Below are 21,721 nucleotides of genomic sequence, written 5' to 3'. Positions count from 1 at the left end.
AGCCTGGTGGAGCTCCAAGTATTGTCTGTGGCTTCAGGTGGAGTGTATGAAGGAGGGAGGGAAGGGTCTTCCTGAGGTTTAGGGTTATGAGTCTGGTGATGCTCATGCAGTCAGAGCCTGCACGGGGCCTGCGTTTATACTGTAACACGTGCCAGGGGCCTGCGTTTGTACTGTAACCCGTGCCAGGAGCCTGCCTGTCCTTTGTGGCCTGTCCAAAGCTAGCTGTTAGTGCTCTCGGAGCTTTCTTCTGAACCTCTACACATAGCAGGACGGTATCTGAAATCCTCATTTTCTGTCTCCAAAGTTTGTTTCTTAGAACAAATAGTTTTTGACTCACAAACCCATTTGGATTGATTAATTGATTAAAAACACCGTATTTCCCCGTGTATAAGACCCCCCAAATTTGGGGTCTAAAAAGTGGGTGTGCCTTACACAGTGAGTGGTTGTAGATGTGTGGCATTTCAAATGTCATAGATGGAACTGAGGACAAGGACAAGGCAATATGTGAAGACAGTGATTCATCATCAGACACAGATGAGCACAGGCTAATGGATGGGAGTTTTGTTTTTTTAAAAAATTTTTTTGTATTTTTCTGAAGCTGGAAACGGGGAGAGACAGTCAGACAGACTCCCGCATGCGCCCGACCAGGATCCACCCGGCTCGCCCACCAGGGGCGACGCTCTGCTCACCAGGGGGCGATGCTCTGCTCCTCCGGGGCGTAGCTCTGCCGAGACCAGAGCCACTCTAGCGCCTGGGACAGAGGCCAAGGAGCCATCCCCAGCGCCTGGGCCATCTTTGCTCCAATGGAGCCTTGGCTGTGGGAGGGGAAGAGAGAGACAGAGAGGAAGGAGGAGGGGGGGGGTGGAGAAGCAAATGGGCGCTTCTCCTATGTGCCCTGGCCGGGAATCGAACCCGGGTCCCCCGCATGCCAGGCCGACGCTCTACCACTGAGCCAACCGGCCAGGGCCTGGATGGGAGTTTTGACAGTGGTGAGGAGTTGTATGAATTTTATGATGAGTAAAACAAGTTCAATAACTTTATATAATCCTTTTTTTTTCTTCAAATATCAGGCCCCCAAATTAAGGTGTGTCTTATACGTGGGAGCGTCTTATACATGGGGAAATATGGTACTTATTTCTAAGTGGTTTCTGCTTCATTAGGCTTCTTACAGTTTTTTTGTTTGTTTGTTTTGTTTTTGTTTTCTTTAGCTTTCTTTTAAAAAGGCTTTTTGCCAAGATAGGATTAGTGGAGAAGTGATTTTGGCATAACAGCTTCTTATGAACTTTTGGTATAAGTTATGTTTTGAGATTGGTGTTTCTGATATAGTCATTTCTAGAATAAATATTTGAGTGCTTGCTATGTGCCAGGCACTATTCTAGGAATTGGGAATATAACGGGGAACAAACTAAAGGAAAACTCTTACCTTCATGGAGCTTCTATTCTAGTGTATGTGGGCTTATAGACAGTAAGTAAAATATAAAATATGAGAGATGGTGACAAGTATTTTGGAGAAAAACAAAGCAGGGATTTAGTACAAGGAGGCTCCGTGGGGAGGGAAGTCAGAGAAGTCTCATGGTTAAAAGACATTTGAACAGCGATATGAGGGAGGTGAGAGGGAGCCATGCAACTAGCTGAGGGAGGAGCCATCAAAGTGGTGAGAAAAGCAAGAGATATAATACTTGAGGCCAGAGAATACTTAAGAATTTATGGAACAGCAAGGAAGTCAATATGACTGGATCTAGAGTGAAGTGGGGGGCGGCAAAGGTTGGGAGAGAAGGCTGGGTAATCCCACTGGGTTTGCAAATCCTGGTGGGGCCCTGATCTTGAGCTCTGAGTGAGATTAGAGTGTGAGGGGCCATGCAGAGCAGAGTGGCCTCTGCCTTGTTTGGAAGGGTTGCCCTGCCTGCTGGTGATGGAAGCAGTGGGACTTAGCTCCCAGCTAAGAGCAGGCATCAGAGTTAGAATCACCTGGGAGTCTTTCCCAGGCCAATGGCTTCCCCCAGACTCCAGGGTGAGCCGGAGCACATGTGTGACTTCTGGGACTCACTCAGTGCCCTTGTTCTCTGACCCCTGAGTTAGTCCCATTTCAGATTCTTGGGGCCCATTTCACTGCTGAGTTAGTCTCCACAAGTTAGTGGGTCCACAAGTCAGCATTGTTTAACTTTTTGGATGATTTTTGAGGCCCTGGTCTAAAGACAGTTGTTTTCAACCCCAGACAGCATCAGTCACCTGGTTGTTCTTTTAAAAATGCTTGACCCCAGCCCTGGCCTAGTAGCTCAGTTGATTGGAGCATCTTATGGGATAGGCCAAGGTTGTGGGTTCATTCCCCAGTCAGGGCACATTAACCAATGAATGTATAAATAAGTGGAACAGCAAATCAGTGTTTCTCTCTTCCCCATCTCTCTCTTCCTTTCCCTGTCTCTCCTGTCTCTCTCTCTCTAAAATCAATTTAAAAAAATAGACTGACTCCCCCATAAAGATTCTGATTTAATTGGTCTAATGTGGGGTTAGGCATTGCTGTTGCTCCCCAGATGTGCATCAGGGCTGGAATCACTAGTCTGAAGGTCAAATAAGCCTTGTGCCTGGTATTCGGTGGAGATTTGAATGGGTAACTATGAGTAGGAGATGTCAGCCCCACTGAGAGGGCTCAGGCAAGGCCCATCCCCTGGCCAGGAATAACAGGAGTCTTTCACAGTACTGAAAACTCAGTTTATGTACTTTATCTCATTTCATTACCTCACCTGTCTGGGCCTCCTTTTTATTTCTTTAGAGTCAGTGACTTAAATTTAATGGTTTCCTAGGGTCTCTTTGGCTCTGACAGTTTGTTTGTTTATTTATTTATATTGATTTTAGAGAAACAGAGTGAGGAAGGAAGAGAGAGAGAGGCATTCATTTGTTATACTTACTTGTGCATTCAGTCGTTTTTCATATGTACCCTGACTGGGATCAAACCCACAATCCTGATGTTTGGGATAATGCTCTGAGTGAGCTAACTGGCCAGGGCCTGGCTCTGACAGTTCTTAATCTTTATGGTATTAGATGAACTTCTGATCTAGAACAGTGTTCTGGAATGCTGTTTTCTAATCTTGGTCTTAGAACACCCTAAGGTGTATCATGATTATGGCAAAGGCTATAGTGACGGTCTCAGTACGAAGCTGGAGGAAGATGTGTACCACCGATAATAGCATCTTGGGAAGATGAAGGTGTTTGGAAATCTGAAATGTGAAATCTGACTTCCTGGTTCAGAGTCCTGAGTGGAAGGGTCACCTGGTTCTTGGAGGCAGGCAGGAGCCTGAGGCTGGCGAGTTCCTTGTGGGTTTAGTGTTTTATAAACTGGAGCTCCTATTAATCAAAGTGTGCATGTGGTAGGGTGACCTGGGAGAAGTGGCCAGCCTGGGTCAATGAAGCCTGGTGTTCAGGTGTGTTAGCTCCTCTTTGTAGTTAAACTGTTACTGGGTACGAGAGACGGTCCAAATAACCCAACCTAGTCCAGTGGCTGCAGGAGCCAAGGTTAACCTGGAATAAATCATCAGCATGCTCATTGGAAAGGCTTGGAGCTCTCAGGTCTGAGAACTCTCTTCCTGGCCCCTGGTCTCTGACTTTTGTTCTTCTTTGGACAGCATGGTGCCTGCTTGTTAGTTTATATTTTGAAATGTGAAGGTTGAAATAAGAAAAGGAAAAACTTGAGGAGAAAGTTTTTTCTATTTCCCTTCTGTAGAATTGGGGTAATGAGTTTTTGTCTCTACCCTTAGAGATTTTTCCATTAATATTGTCTTAATCTCTATTTAGAATCCAAACTAAATGTTGGTCTGTTAAACTTAAGACAAAAATTGAAGTTAAGTGAGGAATGCAGGATTAGAGTGAGAGTGAGCAGAATTAGAAATGGGGCCTTCTGTTGTGTCATTTGTGGGTATGTGTACCTGATGGACCGTTAACCAGTTTCCCCACACTAGCTGATAAAATTGGAATCTTGGGGCTTGTGGCCAAGCTTTGGTAGTTTCCAAAATACCCAAGGTGGTTCTAATGCTCAGCTACAGTTGAGTACCACCTAGTTTTAAAAATGGTTCTGCCAGCTTCTCCCTTGTCTTCTCTTGTTTGATTCCACTGCTCAGTGCTGTCTCTTCCCTGCTTTTCCCCACCTGTGAATTTGCCTTGCTTACCTGCCATTTGGTCCCATGCCCACTCCTTGACCCTGGCTTGCTTTGCTTCAGCAGCTTCTGAGCACTGGAGGGTGAGTTGTGCAGAGAGATCATCGGCCCTCATTTACCTAGTCCCTGTTCCTTGTATATGCTTTTAGTCAATCTGACATTTAGGGATTCAGCAGCACTCTGCTGGGACACTGAAAAATATGAGAGAGCCATGGCCAGGTAGTTCATGTGGTTAGAGCATTGTCCCCAATACGCCGAGGTTACGGGTTCAGTCTCGAATAGGGCACATTCCAGAACCAACCAATAAATGCATAAATAAGTGGAACAACAAAGCAGTGTTTTTCTTCCTCTTTCTCTTTCTCTCTCTTCCTCTCTCTCTTTCTCAAATCAATCAAAACAAAAAAACTGAGGTAAAGCTTGCTGGCCAGTGAGGTTAGTGGCATAATAACAAACGTGTTATGTTTAAGGCATTGTAGTAAGCGCTTTACAAATGCTAACTCATTTAATCTTCATAACCTCCATTTACATATGGGAATACAGACACAGACAGAGTTGGGAAGAAACCTGCCTAAGGTCACATGGCTAGAACGCAGAACTGGGATTATTATTATTTTTTTATTTTAATTTTATTTTTTTAGAGAGAGAGAGAGAGAAAGTGAGGGGGAGTGGAAGCATCAGCTTGGAGTAGTTGCTTCTCAATATGTGCCTTGACTGGGCAAGCCTATGGTTTCGAACTGGGGACCTCAGCATTCCAGATCGACACTTTATCCGTTGCACCACCACAGGTCTGGCTAAAACTGGGATTTGAACCCAGGTTGAGTCTGCACTCTGAACCACCACACCGTGATGGAGAAGGAGGGAGGGTCTGGGGCCGGGACAAGTTTTGTCTTGGATTACATTTGGAGCCTACATTGAATTTATGTTAAGAGATTTTTCTCAGGGTTTGATTTACACTATTATTATCATCATCATCATCATCATCATCTTAACCTACTTTAACATTTACCTTCAGGCCTATTAAAAACATTTCACTGGTTTTTTTCTTCCTTAGGTGGTGTTTGGACACTAGACCATGTGCCTAGGTTGCAGTTATTTCTTTCTCCACAGCTCTGCACCCCCGTCAGCGGTCACCACACCCTTGTTTTGAGAGCCTCCATAAGGTATGATGTCTTGGCTAACCGGAGCTGGCCTTCAGGAACTGAGAATTTGGACAAAAGTCATTTTTTTGTTGCTATTCCTTGGTAGTTATTATTTTAAATTGTGGTAAACTATACATAACAAAATTGACCATTTTAACCTTTTTTACACTGTTTCAGTGGCATTAAGTACATTCACATTGTTGTGCAACCATCATACCACCATTCACCAGAACGTTTCATCTTCCCTGACATAAACCCTGTGCCCATTAAGCATTAACTCCCCCTTCCCTCTCTCCCCCAGTCCCTGGCCACCATCATTCTCCTTCCTGTTTCTTTGAATTTGACCACTCTAGGTACCTCATAAATGGAATTATACAGGATTTGTCTTTCTGTGACTGGCTTATTTTCCTTAGCATAATGTCCTCAGGGTTTACCCCTGTTGTAGCAGGTGTCAGATATTTATTCCTTTTTTAAGGCTGAATTATATTTTATTGTATATTTATAGCTATTGTATTTGCCCATTCATTTGTTGATGGACAGTTGGTTTGGTTCGACCTTTTGGCTATTGTGAATAATGCTACTGTGAATATGATGTACATGTACCTCTGAGACCCTGCTTTCAGTTCTTTTGGATCTAGACCTAGAGGTGGAATTACTAGATGATATGGTAATTCTATGTTTAATTTTTTTGAAGGACCACCATACTGTTTTCCACTGTGTCCCACCAGTAAGGAAGAGGGATTCCAATTTCTCTATAGCCTCACTGACACTTGTTGGTTTCTGGTCTTTTCTTTTCTGGATATAATAGTTACCCTAATGGATGTGACCTTGGTGATTATCTAGTTGGACCCAAGAAGTCCACTAAACAAGGGTCTGGTGCCTGTTGTGCTTAAATGTACAAATGTAGAGAAAATAATATGGTAAACATCTGTGTACTCCTCCCTCAGATCAACATTTATCGATTCTTGGCCAATCCTGTTCCATTTATCCCCCCTCCCTGCTCTCTTCTTCTTGCGCTGTGTTGTTTTGAGGCAGATCCCCAGACATCACATTATTTTAACTGTAAACATTTCACCATGTGTCTTAAAAACATAAGGGCTTTAATGTTTTATTTTGTCTGATGGTAGAAGGGCACATAGGGATGGACGCTTGTTTGGACACATTATTCCCTATCATTCCCTTGGGTCACTAGGAACACATATAGTAGGTGTGCATGTGGGTTCTCGTCACAGTCGTGGGTTGCTGGTGAAAGGCTGCTGGCCCTGGCCAGTTGGCTCAGTGGTAGAGCGTTGGCTTGGCATGTGGATATCCCTGGTTTGATTCCTGGTCAGGGCACACAGGAGAAGTGGCTATCTGCTTCTTCACCCTTCCTGCTCTCGCTTCTCTCTCTCTCTCTCTCTCTCTCTCTCTCTCTCTCTCTCTCTCTCTCGTTTGTTCCTGCAGCCATGGCTCCATTGGAGCAAGTTGGCCCTAGATGCTGAGGATGGCTCCATGGTCTGCACATCAGGTGTTAAGAGCTTGGTTGCTGAGCAACGGAGCAACATCCTAGTTGGGCAGAGCATTGTCCCCTAGTGGGCTTGCTGGGTGGATTCTGTTCGGGGTGCATGTGGGAATCCGTCTTTCTGCCTTCCCTCTTTTCACTGAATAAAAATGAATGAATGAATGAATGAATGAATGAATGGGAAAGGAAGGGAAAGAAGGGAGGGAAGATGGGAGGGAAGGGAAGGGAAGGGAAGGAAGGAAGGAAGGGAGGGAGGGAGGGAGGAAAGGAGGGAGGGAAGGAGAGAGGGAGGGAGGAGGGAGGAGGGAGGGAGGGAGGGAGGGAGGGAGGGAAGGGCAGCAGGCCAACTGCTCTTAGGTCTGAACAGCCATCATGAAAGAGCCACCTAGATCTCTGTGGACAGGGGAAGGAGGGGAGAGGGAGGAAGCGGGGAGGAAGAGCATGAGAGAGAGAGAGAGGAGGGAGGGAGGGAGGGAGGGGTAGGCATGGAGGAAGGGACAGGTGACAGAGAGGGACAGGAAGCAAAAGAGTATATATGTGTAGAGGTATGAGAAAGAGGAAAAGAAGGAGTAAGAGCAGAGCACCTGGGAGAGAAACTTCAGACCTGGGTTCACCAGTTCCTGATCTGACATCATCTGAGGGAACCACAGAGGTGCCTCAGGCTAATAGCACGTTTGTTATGTCCCCACAAACTTCTTGATTTTGGAGTCTTTGGGAGTGCAGTTTGCTTGTGGTAGATAAGGAGCCACCCAGCCACATAGATACTAGAGATGGGGAAGGGGTGATCTCATGGAATAGCCACGTGCTCTTTTGTGGGGCCCTTTGGTCAGAGAGTGGAGGCCTGGTTCCCAGCAGTTCTGACCGAGCCATCCTCAGAACCTGGGTCCATGCTTGAACCAGTCAAACTACTGGCTGCTGGAGGGGATGCGGGAAGGAAGGGGGAGAGAAGCAGATGGTTGCTTCTCCTGTGTGCCCTGACTGGGAATCAAACCTGACACATCTATAGAGTGGATGTGCCTATGCTCTATCCACTGAATCACTGGCCAGGTACTCAATGATTTTTTTAAAATAAAGCCCTGGCTGGGTATCTCAGTTGTTTATAGCAGTGTCCTGACATACCAAGGTTAAGGGTTCAATCCCCAGTCAGGGCACATATAAAAATCAACCAGTGATGGCATAAATTAGTGGGACAACAAAAGTTGATATTTCTCTTTCTTTCTCAAAAAAAATCAATAAATTGAAAAGAAACTCAACCCTGGCCAGATAGCTCTGTTGGTTAGAGCAGGGGTAGTGAACCTTTTTATACCTACCGCCCACTTTTGTATCTCTGTTAGTAGAAAAATTTTCTAACCGCCCATCGGTTCCACAGTAATGATGATTTATAAAGTAGGGAAGTAACTTTACTTTATAAAGTTTAAAGCAGAGTTATAGCAAGTTAAAGCATATAATAATAATTAATTACCAAGTACTTTATGTCAGATTTTCGCTGTTTGGCAGAATAAATCTTTATAAAACAACTTACTATAGTTAAATCTATCTTTTTATTTATACTTTGGTTGCTCCGCTACTGCCCACCGTGAAAGCTGGAATGCCCACTAGTGCACAGTAGGGACCAGGTTGACTACCACTGGGTTAGAGCATTATCCGGAAGCACAAAGGCTGCTGGTTCAATCCCCAGTCAGGGCACATATAGGAACAGACTTTCCTGTCTCTCTCCTGCTCTCTCCCTTTCTATTTCTAAAATCAACATATAAAAAAAAGAAACTGAATGATTTTTAGTATGTTCACAGAGGTGTATCCCCTTTTCTTAAGACTCAAGACCACCCTGTGGCCTCATCTTGTGGTTCTCAGAGCTAGCCTTCTCTCTCCCCTGGCATCACACTGATCCCAACCTTAAGACAGATAACCCTGGCCTGACCTGTGGTGGCGCAGTGGATAAAGCGTTGACCTGGAAATGCTGAGGTCGCCGGTTCGAAACCCTGGGCTTGCCTGGTCAAGGCACATATGGGAGTTGATGCTTCCAGCTCCTCCTCTCTGTCTCTCTCTCTCTGTCTCTCCTCTCTAAAAAATGAATAAAAAAAAAAAAAAGACAGATAACCCTAACATGGGGACATAGGCCAGTAGGTACTTTTCAACAATAAAATAGTTAATCACCCTGTAGGAGTTCAGGATTCATGGACAAATGCTACTTTAGGGAGCCTCCTTCCCACTGGCAAGGTCCTATCAACTACTCAAGGTCTCTTATAGCAACATTTAAAAAGCTAAACACAAATAACATTGCAGATTTGCCAACTATAGACTGGTAATAAACTTGCTTGGGAATCTGTGACTGTTCTTGAACAGTCAGTCTTAGTTCTGGACAGATGAGCCTGTCGTATCACTCACCCTTTCTAGTGGCAGATTCCTTTCCAGTAAACACATTGGAGCTTATTAACAGATAATATACAAGTGAGCAATTACCCTATGGTATGTCTGCTGGTGGTAAGTGCTGTGAAGAAAAATAAGGCACACTGAAGGGGCAGAGATTGATGGTGGTAGGGATTGGTATCTTATATACAGTGGTAACAGAAGTCTCCCTGACAAAGTGATATTTGAGTAAAGATCTGAAGTAGGCGAGGAGTGAGCCCATGAGATCTGAGGGGAAGAATGTTCCAAGCAGAGGAAATATTACGTGTGAAGGCTCTGAGCAGGAGGGTGCCTGGCATGTCTGGGGAGCAGTGAGGAGGTCTGTGTGTGCTTGGGGCAGATGGGTGATAGATGGGGCAATTAGCTCACCCCTGCCAGGGGGATCATGGTAAAGACTAGGTTTTTCTCTGTGTGATATGGGGACAGTGTCGAAGGGTTTGAGGACGGGGGAATATGACCTGATGGATGATTAAAGGCAGCACTCTGGCTGCTTTGTGGAGAATGAATAGCAGAAGCAAAGGTGGGAGCAGTCAGCAGGATTAGAAATGGCTGGTGCAGATAGAGTTTGAGGGTGGTTTGCAGGATTTGCGTGTGGGCCAGATGGTGGGTACAGAGGTTAGAGAACGCAGGGATGCTGAGATTTTGGCCTAAGCCACTAGAAGGATGGAATTGTCACTTCCTGAAGTGAGGAACCCTGGGAGGAAATCAAGGGTTTGATTTTGGACATAGTATGTTTGGGATGCTTATCTGAGTAGAAATCTACGTCTACAATCACAAGGATACAAGTTAATAATTTCATGAGTGCCTGTTGAGGGGCTTATGAAATAGCAGAAGAGAATATTTTACTGAAATAAGTGCAGTTAAGGTAGAAAATCACAGCATTGGGGAGGGGGATTAAGTGAAACAAGCAAAAGGGAGAGTGAGGGGCCAGCAGAGGAGTCCTTCTCCTGTCCTTAGAAGATGCCTGTGTCCTGGTGAGCCTGCGGTGGTACCACTGATGTATGGCTGCTGGGTGTTTCCAGTAGGTGGTGTGGATACTGGAGAGCAGGGTCTGGGTCTTCCCCCTGTGTCCTCAGTGCCAGGCATTGGTCTTAGCATTTGGTAAATATCTGATGTGTGGCCTCATTTCCCTATCTGTAAAGTACAGAGGTCGAACTAGATCAGTGCACTAGAATCAACTAGGAAGCTTAAAGAATTGCAGGGATCCATCCCAGATCTACTACATCATAACTTTCAAGCTGGGGGCTTGGATTCTGGGTTTCAAAGTCACATGTTATTATTTTTCAGTTAGTCCAGTAGCAGTGTGCAGACGACCATTTGGAAGCCATTGGACCAGATAACTCCTGAGGTCCCCTCCAGCTCTAACATCCTGTGAGTCTTGTTAGAATGCTTGCAATCACTCTGTTCTTGGGAAATGGGTTGTTTGTTTGGGTGGGAGGGGCTGGAGGGGGGGAGGAGAAGCTGCCTCTGGGTAAAGGTGAAGGGTGCCTGGGGCACCCCATGATCTCTGTCTGGGACACCTGTTTTCTGATATAGTGTTGAGAATCTCTAAGCTGTTTTTTGCTCATGATTAGAATAGGAGGTACCTCATGAAATGAATCATTGGCCGACTCAGAATATCTGTGACTTGATGTCGCTTAGACCTATAAGCAAGCCCTCAGATGTGTATCCAGGAGGACAGTGATATATATAAGGTAGAGAGTCTACTTGTCCACTGTAGGAGTTAGTTTTTCATAGAAATCCAATACTTCTAGATTGATTCACCCAACCATTGCAGCCTAGCCTGTTGAAGCACTCAGAGGTCCTTTAAATCAGTTTAATTTTACATATTAAACCAAGGCCTGCTCCAAATCTTCGCACTGGTAATTGGTGACAGCATAGAGCTGAAAGCAGTTCTGTGGTTTACAATATCTTTTTTTTTTTTTAGCTCTGCCATTCCCCAGTTGGGGGCTTCATTCTGGGTCTAGGAATGTGGGACTCTTTTTTTCTATTTCCTTTTATCCAATTAAAGTTTCTCCCTTTTCTACCACCCATGGATGTAATGTCTCTCTGATCAGTGTTCCACATGCAGGGCTGATGCTTTACTGCTGAGCCAACTTCTGCTCCCAGCTTCTGCTAAGTAATCAATCTCTCTCTCTCCATCTCCCGTTCTTTTTTGTCTGTCTGAGTCTCTCACACTTGAGTCATTCTTTGCTTTCTCTTCCCTGCAATGCTTCTTCTAAAATACAAAGCTGAGGGTAACTTTCATTTATCCATGTTTGTTTGTTTGTTTATTGGCAAAAGAGAGATGGAGAGGGACAGGTGTGGATAGACAGACAGGAAGGGAGAAAGATGAGAAGCATCAGCTTGTAGTTGCGGCACTTTAGTTGTTCATCAGTTTCTTTCTCATATGTGCCTTACTGGGGCTGGGCAGCTGAGGCAGTGACCCCTTGGTCCTTTCTCAAGCCAGCAAACACGGGGTCATGTCAGTGAGCTTGCGCTCAAGCTGGGACCTCAGGATTTTGAACCTGGTCCTCAGCGTCCTAGGTCAACACTCTTGTCTACTGTGCCACTGCCTGGTCAGGCTTTTACCCATATTTAAACCTTTAACTGTTGAACCCAGATTATATCAATATGTAAACCACATTCAGTGAGGGAGCTGGGTAAAGAGTTCATCCACAGGTTGTAAAATAATACATACACATGTCCTTTCTTCTAGTCCTGAGCCAACAAACTGTTGCAAGTTCAAGGAACCTTATTTTTGTTGTCTCATATCCCAGTGCTCCTTAATCTCGTGGTTTTCACTTTCACTGTGTAAATCTGTGACTTCTGTTTCCTTGTCTTAGTAAACAGTATGCTGAACACAGATCAGATTTTTCTTCTTGTTTTCCTTTTCTTTTTTTTTTTACAGAGACAGAGTCAGAGAGAAGAATAGATAGGGACAGACAGAAAGGAACAGAGAGAGAAGAGAAGCATCAATCATCAGTTTTTCTTTGCAACACCTTAGTTGTTCATTGATTGCTTTCTCATATATGCCTTGACCATGGGCCTTCAGCAGACCGAGTATCCCTTGCTTGAGCCAGTGACCTTGGGCTCAAGCTGGTGAGCTTTGCTCAAACCAGATGAGCCTGCGCTCAAGCTGGCAACCTTGGGGTCTCAAACCTCGGTCCTCCGCATTCCAGTCCGACGCTCTATCCACTGCGCCACTGCCTGGTCAGGCTCTTTTTGTTTTTAAAAAATTTTTATTTTGTTGATTTTAGAAAGAGGAAGGGAGAGAGCAAGAGATATAGGAACATTGATCTGTTTCTTTATGTGCCCTGACTGGGAATCAAACCAGCAACTTCTGGGCTTTGAGACGATGCTCTAACCCAGTGGTAGTCAGCCTGGTCCCTACCGCCCACTAGTGGGCATTCCAGTTTTCATGGTGAGTGCTAGCGGAGCAACCAAAGTATAAATAAAAGGATAGATTTAACTATAGTAAGTTGTTTTATAAAGATTTATTCTGCCAAACTTAGTGAAAATCCGACATAAAGTACTTGATAAGTAATTATTATTATATGCTTTAACGTATTATATCCCCAAACTACGGCCCGCGGGCCGCATGCGGCCCCCTGAGGCCATTTATCCGGCCCCCGCTGCACTTCTGGAAGGGGCACCTCTTTCATTGGTGATCAGTGAGAGGAGCATAGTTCCCATTGAAATACTGGTCAGCGGTAGAGCGTCGGCCTAGCGTGCGGAGGACCCGGGTTCGATTCCCGGCCAGGGCACACAGGAGAAGCGCCCATTTGCTTCTCCACCCCTCCGCCGCGCTTTCCTCTCTGTCTCTCTCTTCCCCTCCCGCAGCCAAGGCTCCATTGGAGCAAACATGGCCCGGGCGCTGGGGATGGCTCTGTGGCCTCTGCCCCAGGCACTAGAGTGGCTCTGGTCGCAACATGGCGACGCCCAGGATGGGCAGAGCATCGCCCCCTGGTGGGCAGAGCATCGCCCCATGGTGGGCGTGCCGGGTGGATCCCGGTCGGGCGCATGCGGGAGTCTGTCTGACTGTCTCTCCCTGTTTCCAGCTTCAGAAAAATGAAAAAAAAAAAACAACAAAAAAAAACAACAAAAAAAAACAAAAAAGAAATACTGGTCAGTTTGTTGATTTAAATTTACTTGTTCTTTATTTTAAATATTGTATTTGTTCCTGTTTTGTTTTTTTACTTTAAAATAAGATATGTGCAGTGTGCATAGGGATTTGTTCATAGTTTTTTTTATAGTACGGCCCTCCAACAGTCTGAGGGACAGTGAACTGGCCCCCTGTGTAAAAAGTTTGGGGACCCCTGCTTTAACTTGCTGTAACTCTATTTGATAAATTTTATATAAAGTACTACTTTATAAATCACCATTACTGTGGAACCAGTGGGCGGTTAGAAAATTTTACTACTAACAGAGATGCAAAAGTGGGCGGTAGGTATAAAAAGGTTGACTACCCCCTGCTCTAACCCACCGAGCTAACTGGCCAGGGCCAGATCAGACTTTTCTTAATGCTTTTGGAGTGCCTGTGCCTCCTTGATCTCCTGTTACTGAACTTTTATTAATTTACTGTTGCTGAACTTAATATTGTTAAGAAAAACAGACCAGATTTAATATTAATTGGAGATCTAAGGCTTCTATACTGAAGGAAAGAAAGCTCATCGATGTGGTGACCATTTCTTGTTCTTAGTTCTTCAGAGCCTTTTATTATTTTTATTTCTAAATTTGAATAAGTGCAGATGTTTCTACATTTTTAAAAAATATTTTATTTATTTGAGCGAGCTAGAGAGAGAAAAGGGAGAAGAGAGGGAAGCATCAACTTGTAGTTGCTTCTTGTATGTGCCTTGCCAGGCAAGACTGGGGCCTCGAACTGGCAAACTCAGTGCTTCACGTCAAGGCTCTACCCACTGCACCTTCACAGGTCAGGCCACATTTCTACATTTTTATCTTTTTTTTTTGTCCTACATTTATATCTTTTACCTGTAACTACTTCAGAATATTTTCTAACTGATGGATAAAGTTATATTTTGTTTACATTTTTTGTTTCAAACTTCAAAAAGTTGTCCTCTTCTCTCTAGCATTTTGAGGTTTGATGAACGAACCTGCACTTTGATTATGCTCCCAATCCCCTAAATCTTCATCCCTGCAGAATAACTAGAGTTCTATTTTTTTAGGCTGTCATCAAGAAGGTCTTCATCTGCTTTATAATCTCAGTCATTTCTCTGTACCTCTTCCAGCTCTGGTATGTCTTTTTTTTTTTTTTTTTTTTTTGAGAGAGACAGACAGGAAGAGAGATGAGAAGCATCAGCTTATAGTTGCAGCACCTTAGTTGTTCATTGATGGTTTCTCATATGTGTCTTGACCAGCACAGGAGGCTCCAGCCAAGCCAGTGACCCCTTGTTCAAGCCAATGACCTTGGGCTTCAAGCCAGCAACCTTTGGGCTCAAGCCAGCAACCATGGGGTCATGTCTATAATCCCGTGCTCAAGCTGGAGACCTCACAGTCTTGAATCTGGGACCTCAGCGTCCCAGGTCGACATTCTATCCACTGTGCCACCACCTGTCAGGCTGGCGTGTCTTTCTTAAGGCATAGGGACCCAAAACTGCACAACACATTCAGCCACGGACATTGAGTGGTTTTGAATAAGGGCAGGCTGTTAGGTTTTTTTGTTGTTTCTAGTGTCCTTTCTGGTGCTTTTAGGGCCTTTTGTGATGAAACATGCAACATGGTGTCTTCAGGAAACAAGGCTAGGCTGATTGTAAAATAATTTTGTTATCCTGTAATGATTATCTTTGTCATGGGCATATCAATTTCCGTAGGATAAATATCTGAAAGTGGAATTATTGGGCCTTATGTATGCATTGCTAAGTTGCTCTGTTTGGGGGGAGGTTATAAAACACTTTTTACTTAAGAATTAGATCTCTCTAGGGCTGTCAACATGGATGTATGTGTCACTCATGAATAAACCTAAGTTAAGGCATGAAACATATGTGACATATAATTAGTGCTGGAGAGTGCTTTTTAACTGTTTTATAAGAAATAAATATTACTGTTTTAAACCACAACAGTTCTCTACTGAAGTTCACTCCTGGGAAATGAAAAACCCCTTCTGGTCAGGAGAGCATCTGGGACAGCAGGCTGCGCAAGGTGGAGTTTTTGTGCTAAATTGCTCTTAAGATAGGTTATGTCAATTTGAGTTTTTGTGCTAAATTGCTCTTAAGATAGGTTATGTCAATTTATATTATCCTCAAAATGCTGACTTTGCTATATGTTGCCAGCACTAAGCATTGTTAGTGTTTGGAAACCTCGATCAATTTGGTAAGCCAAAAATGGTTTCTCATTATTTTAATTTATATTTCTTTAATTTTATTGGTAGTCTTTTTGGTTTTTATTGGCAGAGTTTTTCTTGACAGTTTTTTCCTCTGTCAGGTTTATTTTGATTACCAGTAATTCCTGTGTTCTACTTAGAAATAGTGTGATACATTAGAGCAAGGTTTAAAGAAACACAAATATTGAGGAACACTGTGAGTCCCTCAGTCACTGTTATCGATTGCTGGTGTTTTGGGTTATCCTTATGAGGGCAAAATAAAAAACAGGACTGGATATTCCACTTTTAAAGCATCAGCTGTGGTATTGAAAATCCAAAGGTTATAAATGTTTTCCTGCTGCTGACATTGAGCAGCCACACCATTTACTAGCTCTTCCTCTCCGAGCAAAAGACACCTCACCTTAGCTCTGACTGTTCTGAGCCCAGTCCCTGAGGTTTCTCTGAGTGGAGAACATTGCTTTCTTTTGAGGTAATATTTGTCTGCTTCAAGAATTAGACAAAGAAGGCTCCCCGCTATTTTCTGCACACAACCGCCAATGCCCTTCTCCCCACTTGCTTTACCCGGCTCCTTAAAGAGACCAATCTATTCTGCCTTCTCACTCAATCTTTTTTTCCTAGATAGTAAAAAAAGGGGAAGGGGTGAAGGAGGGATAAGCTTATAAAGCAAATATCACATAGGTGTTTCCTTGGTACTGAGATCACTGAGATGCCAAGTGATTTCACTGATACCCACTGTGTTCCCCTTGGCTATGGGCTCCAATACTTCCTATTCCAGGACACAATCATTTGTGGTCCAGAAACTTTATGCTTCAGCAAGATATTCTGCCAACCCATATTTAGTACAGATAATTCACTTTATTATTGTCTACCGTAATTAGATAGCTTTTCAGTGGGGTTGTATTTTTAATTAGAGGAAGAGGAAGGGAGAAAGAGGCAGAAACATTGATCTGGTCCTGTATATGCCCTGACAGGAACCTACAACCTTTGTGCACCAGGTTGACACTCTAACAAACCAAGCTATTCCATCAGGGCATCTGTGAGAACTCTTAAGCAAGCAGATGTGTTTTGTTGGTTGGAGGTTGGGAGTGGGGCAAGAAACCAAACCTGCAAACTTGTTAATCCCATGGGGTGGTAACAGGCATACCTCTGCCAGCCACCTGCTTCCCTGTGGTTCTAAGGGTTTTTTCTTTGTTTCCCCGTTTAAAATTATAAAAACAGTCTATCTACACAAAAATTTTTTTGAGAAAAATAACCCATGTTGCTATGTAGGTTTCAAAATTAGGATTTAGAAAATTAAGTATATTGAGGTATCATTGGTTAATAACATATAAATTTCGGGTGAACAACTTTAAAATACATCTGTATATTGTATTGTATGCTCACCTCTCAGTCTGGTCTCCTCCTGTCAGCGTATATTTGACCTCATTTACCCTCTTCATCTTCCCCTCCCCTGCCCCTTCTGTCAACCACCATTCTGTTGTCTCTGTCTATGATTTTTGTTTTATATGCCCCATATAAGTGCAGTTCTATGGTTCTTGTCTGCCATATTTCACTTAGCATAGTACTCTCATGATCCATCCATGTTGTCACAGATAATAATGTTTCTTTTTATGGCTGAGTAGTATTCCATTGTTACATGTACTACATCTTCCTTATCTAGTCATTTGTGGAAGGACACTTAACATAGTTACGATTTTTAATGACTGCCTAATAGTCTAGCAGTTAGTCAACCACTCTTGGACATTTAGATTGTATGTGTGTCTTTTGTGTTTTTAATATAATTAATTTTAAAATGCTGTAAACTTTTGCATACAGCTTTTGGGACTTTTTTTTTTTTTAGGTGAGAGAAAGACAGGAAGGGATAGAGATGAAAAGCATCAACTCATAGTTGTGGTGTTTTAATTGTTCATTGATTTGCTTTGCATATGTGCCTTGACTGGGGGGCTCCAGTTGAGAGGGGATTTTTGTTTTTAGGATAAATTTCTGGCAGTGGGCTTCCTGGACTCCTTGTCTGGTTTCTGTACAGCTACTGTACCGCTTTCTAAAAGAATTGTGCCAGTCTGTATCCAGAAAGGTTTTCTAATATAAACACAGTGAGAGAAGTATGTTAGCAGGGAAGGCTCTGGGACGCCGGTCCAGATGCGGGGTTTTTAGGTTGAACAAGGCGGGTGGTGGGCCTTTCTTTCTGTTTCTGGCAGGTTTGGGCTCATGTCTCACTAAGTGGGAGTGTCATAGTAATTTCCTAAGGGGAAATTCGGGTGTTCTCTGTGGTAACAGTTCTGTAGCTCTGCTTCTTGAGATCATGAAGGAAACAGGTGAATTGTCTTTACTTTGTGTATTAAGTTAAAAGAAAATTTAGGTATCTCCAAAACTGCTCCCTGGCCGATTTGGTGTATGTGGTACTTTTAAGAGTCACCCTGCCCCTCAGGTTCAGTTGTCTATTTACCAACCAATAACAGTTCTAGGGTGAAAATTAAGGAATTAAGTAGATGCTGACTGGAATAAAAATCACCGAGGGGGCATTACAATGTTCTAGAATGTATTTATGAGACACTGTAAGTCCTAACAGTAGCAGTTTATTTTGAATTTTACTTAATTTTATGCAGCAAAAACCCAAAGGTGTACAAAGTTAATGATTATTAAGAGTAAATTAGCAGAACTTACAGCCAAGTCAATCACTGGTATGTGATCGGTACCAGTCCACCAGAAATTTCTTGCCAGTCCGTGAAAGTTAACCATTGTGATGTTGTATTAAGATTATAGACCCAATGATTGTAGACACTATAACCTTCATACAACTTCAGGGTGGTTAACTCTTTCGTGAACTGGCACGGGTCTTCAGAACAGTCGGTGACAAACACTGACCTATATGAATCAGAAGTTTTCTAAAGAAAGGAGGTGCTGAGCCATGTGGTTTTTAAAGGGACTGAGTGATTGATTTCCAGCGCACATGGCCATGGAGCGATGATATTCCCTGACAAATGGAGTGAGTGTGCTAGGCCTGTGTCCTCTTTTTGGCTATGTAGCCAGCTAAGTGTGTGACTTCCCATAGGATAGGGGTTTGTATATATATATGGCATGCTGGCTGTGTGTGTTAGTGTGCTGGGTGTGCGATGAAGGTGATGCTGGGCAGAGTCCAGCAGGATCCTGGTGATCAGATTCTGTTCTCTGTTTCTGTTATAGCCCTTGCCAGCTTCCAGCCATGGGGGACATGAAAACTCCAGATTTTGATGACCTTCTGGCTGCCTTTGACATCCCAGACCCCACCAGCCTTGATGCCAAGGAGGCCATCCAGGCCCCCAGTGAGGAGAATGAGAATCCGCTCAAACCACCAGGCATGTGTATGGATGAGGGTGTGTCCTTGTCTCACTCAGGGTCTGCCTCAGATGTGCCGGCTGTGAGTGTCATTGTCAAGAACACCAGCCGCCAGGAGTCATTCGAAGCAGAGAAAGACCATATTGCTCCCAGCCTTCTGCACAATGGCTTCCGGGGCTCAGACTTGCCTCCAGAGGCCCACAGCCTGGGCCACAACTGTGGGAAGTTTGATTCCACTTTCATGAATGGAGACAGTGCCAGGAGTTTCCCAGGCAAGCTGGAGCCTTCTAAGTCAGAGCCACTACCGACCTTTAACCAGTTCAGTCCAATTTCCAGCCCAGAGCCCGAGGATGCCATTAAAGATAATGGGTTTGGGCTGAAGCCCAAGCACTCTGACAGTTATTTCCCACCCCCTCCTGTCGGGGGCCCAGTCCTGGAGGCTCTGGCTAAGTTTCCGGTCCCGGAGCTACATATCTTTGATCACTTTTGCAAGAAAGAACCCAAGCCAGAGCCCCTGCCCTTAGGGAGCCAGCAGGAGCATGAGCGAGGGGCACAGAAGACCGCAGAGCCTCCTAAGGAGCTGGATGCCAGTCGCTTCTTTGGGGAAGCTTTGGAGTTCAATAGCCACCCCAGCAACAGTATTGCGGAGCCCAAGGGGCTAGCTACAGAGCGTGGGAGCTGCTCATCGGTCCCCCCGAGGCAGCGTCTTAAGCCAGCTCATTCCAAGTTGTCCTCTTGTGTTGCAGCCTTGGTGGCCCTGCAGGCAAAAAGAGTTGCCAGTGTCAGCAAGGAGGATCAGCCTAGCCACACAAAGGATCCCTCAGGGCCTGCGAAAGAGGGCTCCAAAGGCAGCCCCAAAATGCCCAAGTCACCAAAGAGTCCCCGGAGCCCTCTGGAGGCCACTAGGAAAAGTATGAAGCCATCCGACAGCCCTCGGAGCATCTGCAGTGACAGCAGCAGCAAAGGCTCCCCCTCTGTGGCTGCCAGCTCCCCACCAGCGATTCCCAAAGTCAGAATCAAAACCATTAAGACGTCATCGGGGCAGATCAAACGGACTGTCACTAGAATCCTGCCAGACCCTGACGACCCCAGCAAGTCCCCTGTTGGATCACCTCTAGGGAGCGCTATTGCTGAGGCCCCAAGCGAGGTGCCAGAGGATGAGGCCACCACCCTGCCTGCAGTGGAGCCCTTTCCTGAGGGGAGCACAAATGTAGGGAGCCCCCAGGGTGACAGGAAAGGGGTTGAGAGTGCGGCGAAAGCCAGTGAATCTTCGTCTCCCAGCTGTGGCTCTGGGTCCCGGGCACCGAAGGGGGTTGCCCTGGGCTCACAGACTGGCAAGAAGCAACAGCAGAGCATTACACTGCAGGCATCCACCCCGGCCTCTGCCAACCTCCTGCCCAAAGCTGTGCACCTGGCCAACCTGAACCTGGTACCCCACAGTGTCGCTGCCTCTGTGACGGCCAAGTCATCCGCGCAGAGGCGGAGCCAGCCCCAGCTCACACAGATGTCAGTGCCCCTGGTCCACCAGGTGAAAAAGGCTGCCCCGCTGGTCGTGGAGGTCTTCAACAAGGTCCTCCACAGCTCCAACCCCGTGCCTCTCTATGCGCCAAATCTTAGCCCACCTGCCAACAGCAGGATCCATGTGCCAGCCAGTGGGTACTGCTGTCTGGAGTGTGGGGACGCGTTTGCCTTAGAGAAGAGCCTGAGCCAGCACTATGGCCGGCGCAGTGTCCACATCGAGGTGCTGTGCACGCTCTGCTCCCAGATGCTGCTCTTCTTCAACAAGTGCAGCCTGCTGCGGCACGCCCGGGACCACAAGAGCAAGGGGCTCGTCATGCAGTGCTCGCAGCTGCTGGTGAAGCCCATCTCTGCGGACCAGATGTTCATGTCGGCCCCCACCAACTCTGTGGCCCCGGTGGCCCCAGCCCCGGCCCCCGCCCCCGCCCCCGCCCCTCCGCCTCACCCCTCTCCCTCGCCCTCTCCCACCCCCAAACACGACCCTGCCTCGGACAATACCAGCTCCACCATTCCAGCTTTGCCGCTCTACCCAGACCCTGTGAGGCTCATCCGGCATGGAATCAAGTGTCTTGAATGTCATAAGCAGATACGTGACCACACAGTCATGGCCGCACATTTCCAGAGGATAGCGGAGGAAACCGAGGGGCTGGTAAGTGACCCTTCCTGTGGCGGGTGTCAGGCCCTGGTCCACACAGGCTCCATGTTGGACAGGGAGAAAAAGAGTTCATTGATGAGAGCAGTGGTGGCATCTTAGGAGTCTTAGAAGAGGAAGTTTGGCTTGATGGTTAGCAACCTGCTTAAATATATAGTGCTCGGTGTTTATTGGGAAAAGCATCCTGCCCACCACTGAGGGGAGGCCCTGAAGATTTAGTGAGTGTTTGTATGCACGTGCCCCGTAGTTCACTCAGCTCCACTCTAAAGGGAGCTGTCTGGCCCTCTGTCCAGCCTGGGCTGGGTCTCTGTTGGATGGTGCCCTCATCTCTGGCAGGTACCAGTACAGTCTTGGCAGGTGCCCACAACACAGGGCAGAGGTGGGATGACACTGCTGGCCTTGGTCTGCCCTTCTAAGAACCATACCTTCACTACGTTGATCTGACTGCAGCGGACACAGCTCTTTGTGCAGAACCCTTTGGGGAACCTGCCGCAGGGCCAGTGTCAGGGCTGATGCGGAAGGGAGGGCACACTGACTTGTGGCCCTCCTCCTTTCGTCTGTTCTCACTGCTCTGGGAAAGCAGTTGTGCTTATCTGCTTCCCATTCTTGTTTATGTCTGATGAAATCTGGCTTTGTTTAAAAAAAGGCATTTGTGCTGAAAATACCCTTTGGCACCCTCTGTATCGGTGGCTGTCCATGTTACCAAGGTCCTCTGAAGAACTG

The 21,721-nt window shown here is 45.6% G+C and overlaps 1 protein-coding gene across 7 annotated transcripts in view; it reads left to right on the top strand.

Moving 5' to 3' along the window:
* The window catches only part of ZNF592 (zinc finger protein 592), a 57,924-nt gene that overhangs the window by 9,667 nt on the left and 26,536 nt on the right, over positions 1–21,721 (top strand). For 4 of the 7 annotated variants that reach the window (XM_066240537.1, XM_066240536.1, XM_066240532.1 and 1 more), the window contains exons 2-3: positions 5,200–5,308; positions 18,697–20,995. In XM_066240537.1, the coding sequence (XP_066096634.1) occupies positions 18,716–20,995 (2,280 nt within the window). In that variant the 5' untranslated portion in view covers positions 5,200–5,308; positions 18,697–18,715. Of the gene's footprint in view, positions 1–5,199; positions 5,309–10,481; positions 10,566–15,291; positions 15,333–18,696; positions 20,996–21,721 lie in introns of those variants that run through there. The other 3 variants (XM_066240533.1, XM_066240534.1, XM_066240535.1) reach the window with 2 other exon arrangements.

This window comes from Saccopteryx bilineata, chromosome 7 (assembly GCF_036850765.1).
Source record: "Saccopteryx bilineata isolate mSacBil1 chromosome 7, mSacBil1_pri_phased_curated, whole genome shotgun sequence".
Classification (NCBI taxonomy): domain Eukaryota; kingdom Metazoa; phylum Chordata; class Mammalia; order Chiroptera; family Emballonuridae; genus Saccopteryx; species Saccopteryx bilineata.
Note: the sequence above shows the minus strand (reverse complement) of the source record. Positions and strands in the feature narration are given on the sequence as shown.